Below are 5000 nucleotides of genomic sequence, written 5' to 3'. Positions count from 1 at the left end.
TGGCAACAAAGCAGCCTCAGGCCCATGCCGTTCGGCCTGAGACCCTGGAGCCCCTGGTCCAGGGTCTGGAGGTAAAGAGGGTGGCCGGGACTGGACCGGGGGTCGGGATAGGGACAGCCGAGCTCTCTGCCTTCCTTCCGGCCAAGCAGGGAGGCGGCGGCGGCGCCAAAGACGTGGCGTCCTGCGACATCCCGGCACCCTTCCCCAACCTGCTCCCGCACCGGCCGCCACTGCTGATCTTCCCGCCATCGCCGGTCACCTGCTCGCCAGCCTCGGACGAGTCGCCGCTCACCCCGCTGGAGGTCAAGAAGCTGCCCGTCTTCGAGACCAACCTCAACTACAGCCAGGAGGGCGGCAGTAGCCCCCTCTCGCCGCAGTACGCCCGCCAGAGGGCCGACTCCTCCCCGAGCCTGTCCGTCCTCCTCCCGGATAGGTCCACTCCGCCCTTGACCCCTCCCCCAGCCCCGGCTCCACCAATCAGCGCCGCGCTCCCGCCGCCGGCAGCTCCGCCTCCTCCCCCCTACCGGCCTCCGTCTCACTTCCCCTTCCCGCCCGAGCCGGGCTTCCTGACGCTGACCCGGGGTCACAGCGGCTCGGTGGACGCCACCTGCACCAACAACCCCACTCCTCCGCTGTCTGCTGGCGTCGGTACGGGAGGCGGGAAGCCGCCGTACTCGCCGGTGAAGGGCGGCCCGTCCTCATCGTCGTCGCGGCCCGAGCCCCGCAGGGCCCACTCCTGCTCGTCGTCGCCGCTGCTCTTCAACCCGGCCAACGGGCGCCCGCTGACCAGCCCGCTGGACGAGCTCAACACGCTCTTCAGCTCCGGACGCACCCTGCTGCGCAAGTCCACCACCGGACGCAAGATGCGCGACAGCGGTAAGCAGACATGTATGAAAGGCATGGTGGTGTGATGTGTGTAGTACTGGGTGATGGATACATTTCAGTGTTGTGTGTTTGTGTGTTTGCATTTCTTTTCTTTCTGTGTGGGCAGTTTGAATGTAAACAAACAATGTATGTAAACAATACTGTGTTTACCTTACACTATATTCATGGGTTTCATCAGGTCCCTTTCCACAGGTGTATTAATCAAGCACCATTCAGTCTGCATTGATAATCAAGGTGCCTGATTTTACACACCTGTGGAAAGGGACCTGATGAAACCCATGAATAGGCTTTGTATGTAGTTGCCATGTCCAGTGTAGCAACTGCTAACGCCCCACATGTCCAGGGGCCTATTGCACAAAACTAGGATAAGGGATTAAGCCGGGATATCTTGGTTATCCTGGCTCAATTTATCCGTGATCCAGTTGCACAAAAGCGGGATAGGGGGCAGCAGGATATGTTATGGTATAAATCACCATGGCGATTTATTCTGTGGAGCTAGCCTGCTCCAGACCAGGGGGATATTCCATCAACCTCGCTAATGAAGGCGGCGCTTAACAGAAATAGCCTGGCTTGAACTAGCGTAGACTTTCACTTGGGGCTGAAGCCGTTCCATTAACTCAAGTTAGCGGCATCTTGGTCTCGTTTATTCAAGCGAGGTTAAAGTCAGCTTCATCTCTGCTCGTGCACGAGGTAGAACAGTAGACCAAAACAGTAGATTGACGAAAAGAGGATATATGTCATAAAATTAAGACAATACTAGACGATTTTTGTTCGATTTGGCAAGCGCCATCTACAGGATTTTCATTGAAAGTCATCAAATTTAACATCGAGAGAAAAAATAGATTACCTAGGCTACTGTAGAAATGGGAGAATAATGAAAGCATACATTTAAAACAACAATGTTAATGGTTTTGAAATCAATTGCGAGTTTGATTGGCTTCACTCTTCAACACATAGGTCTATACAGTCTATGCTTGAACAAAACGAGTGAATGAATAAATAGTTCAAAAACAACTTTGGCATATATTCAAAACTATCTATAGCCTACGTTCTTATATTACAAGAGTTCACTCCAAATTATTGTCTAGGTGTAGGTGGTCATAAAATAAATTAGTATCAACATAATAGCCTATTGTCTCCCATAAGTAGCCTATAAAAGTGTTTGAAATAAAATTATCTGAAATGGCTGCAATGGCTTTCAATTCAATTTATGCCTAGTATTTAATCTGTGTAGCACACAGTTGATTTGACATTCATGAACAATCGTCGACACATGAAGCAGTTTTAATTATTAGCTGCCTATGCTACAGAATAATTATCCTTTGGCTTGCATCAGATATAATATAGCCCACTGGCAAAGCTGTCTGAACAGCCTACCAAATGTGCATGACCCTTTATCAGCAGTAGACATATGTCTTTCATCAAAGATTATAACTAAAAATGCCATTATCAAGGTGATAAACAATGTAGCCTTAATATCCTACTTCGTTTGGGAAGCGAACCTGCGAACACGCAGGAATGTAATTCCTTTCCTATGCAGTCTCGCTGCACGTTACACCACCACCGAACGTAAGTGACGCAGAGTAGCACGATTCCTAGAACCACACGCATGTGAAGTTAAAACATTTTTAATTGTATAATCTTCATACATTCTTTGGAGCTAGTGAATGTGTAAATCCATGCTTGGTGCACTGTCGGAAAAAACATTTCTATAGGCCTACTTCTATTTTTGAAGTTGTAGGCTACAGGTGACGAGAGCACAGGTTGACGAAACCATCTTTTTGGACTCGTTTTCCGACTGATTGGTTTTTTTGCAACACAGCTTAATTTAGCTTGAAAGTTAACCTGCTATGGAGCAGGTTAGTTCTGTGGCATAAATTCCCATGGTTACCAAGCTGGGATTCACGTTAACCTCCTTAATGGAACGGAATTCTCACTAAAATTAGCGAGACTTATCGAAATAAGCCAGGTTTGGCCTTTAGCGAGGTTGATGGAATATCCCCCAGGCTAAGTTCCAGGATCTATTTAATCTCATCCCTTATCTCAGTCAGCAGTCACCACAAACGGACACCAATAGTTATTCCACTGCCCACTACACATTGTTATCACATATAACTAGACCCACTGTCATTATTTAAACGTTTGTGATCATTAATTAACTTTTACATATCGCCATTCCTGACCTGTCATGCGACAATGTGACGTCACGGGAGTTCCTAACCATTTTGTGCGTGGTGGTCGCGGCACTAGTTGCAATATTCTCCTAAACAGAGGTGTTGCTGTTTGTTGCTGTTGTGAAAAGGCTATCGCTACCTACTTCACACCGTAGAAGAAGCAATGAAGCCACTCTAGTTGCCATGGTGAATCAGTGAATCTGTGATCGGTGGCGGGGTCTATTTGAGGGAGCCGTGAGCGCGCACTTATCCAGGATAGGTTTCACCTGGCTTGATGAATCCGTGTCTGCTCATCCTGGCTTGCTCGTTGTGCAACCAATTAAGCCTGTGCGCTCTTGTTTTGGATTCATTGAGCGCAGCTCAGTAACTTATCCCGGATGTCTTAATTCTGCTTTTGTGCAACAGGCCCCAGTATGGCACAAGCACCTATAGTCTTGTCTTATCACTACTTAAGGACAAGGTGTGTTGCTCTGATCTCATTACTCTGTTTTGCCCGTGTCAATAAGGTGACCTTCCTACACAAACCAAACTGTAAAGTAGGTCAGACTGAAATGTGTTTAACCGCTTCCTCATTTGGGGCACCAGTCCTCGCATTGGCCGCTCTTTCTTAGCACTCTCCCCAGTCTCCTTAAATACAGTGCATGAGGAATCGGATGTATCTCAAATATAGTGTTTGTGCATTGTGTCCTTGAATTCTCGTATTCATATATTTATATGGCCTTAATTTGTCTTTTGGGGTTTTCATTTCATACTTTTTTTTCTTTATTTTCTTTTTTTTTTGCTGTTATTTTTGTTCATTGGCTGCACATTATGCAATCCTTCTTCCTGACTGTGGGAACCGAACATTGCTGTGTCGAAAAGAATCAACTCATTGGCTGGTTGAGCCTAAACCTCAATACAGCCCATTAGAAATCCATGAAGTTAGTCACAGCATCGAAATAGCACTTCACTGTTCCCAACATCTGTTTTTGGAGAGTGGTGTAACCGCACAGTTTTTGTCACATCACACACACACACACAGACAGACACACACACACAAAAACACATTACTCCCTCTCTCTCTCTCTCACACACACACACACACACACACACACACACACACACACACACACACAAACACATTACTCCCTCTCTCTCACATACACACACACACACAGGATTCTTACATGGTTTTACTACAGCAAATATCCTCAGGATTCATTTCTCTGGTGTATTTGAGGACAGTGTTTATGAATGTGATGGTCAAACAGTCAACTTCCACAAGAGCCATAGAGGGTTGCTATGGGGTGTTTGGGTGGGGGTTACTGTCCTTGCAGATCAAGTCAAAGTCATTCTGGGGCACACCAAATCCATCAGTAACTAAATGGCCTGGGCTATTCACTTACACTCACACAGCAACCTTTCCCATCATGGAGGCTGTTTGTGTTTGTCAAAATGTATGTGATTCTATTTTTCTGTTATTTCATTATGATATTCATGTAACACACACACACACACACACACACACAGACACACACACACAGACAGACACACACACACACACAGACAGACAGGCACACACAAACACACACACACACACACATACACACACACACAGACAGACAGGCACACACACACACACATACATACACCCCACCATCCCCACCTCTGATCATCTCATGCCCTTAACCTTTGTTTTAATTAAAAGCGCTTTAGCCCAATGTCTGCTCCATCATATGGATTTATGTGTGTGACTCCACCACGACCCTGACCACGCCTTGTTGTCCAGCCTTCCGCTCTGCTTTTTTTTTGTGTGTGTGTGTGTGTGTGAGTCTATGTGTGTGTGTACACATTACAGTACAACCTTTGCCTCTGTAATCATTCATCCGTAGAGCACAGGGCAACCCCCATCCACATAGTGAATATATGTGTATGTATTTGTGTGTGTGTGCCCGTGCCCGT

General features: G+C 46.9%; 1 protein-coding gene across 1 annotated transcript in view; it reads left to right on the top strand.

The window, feature by feature from the left end:
* Positions 1 to 5000, top strand: part of LOC143123739 (unconventional myosin-XVI-like) — a gene marked incomplete at its 5' end in the record, with an annotated part of 48595 nt that overhangs the window by 34708 nt on the left and 8887 nt on the right. Inside the window, one exon of the mRNA XM_076285031.1 lies at positions 1 to 876. This exon is cut by the window's left edge and continues 438 nt beyond it. Coding sequence (XP_076141146.1) covers positions 1 to 876 — 876 coding nt within the window. The remainder of the gene's footprint in view (positions 877 to 5000) is intronic.

The sequence above is a fragment of the Alosa pseudoharengus genome, unplaced genomic scaffold, assembly GCF_046254945.1.
Source record: "Alosa pseudoharengus isolate Yale_2024_CS ecotype anadromous, Long Island Sound unplaced genomic scaffold, YU_APseudo_1.1 YU_APseudo_1.1_scf_148, whole genome shotgun sequence".
Lineage (NCBI taxonomy): Eukaryota > Metazoa > Chordata > Actinopteri > Clupeiformes > Clupeidae > Alosa > Alosa pseudoharengus.
This window is presented reverse-complemented; position numbering and strand designations above follow the sequence as displayed.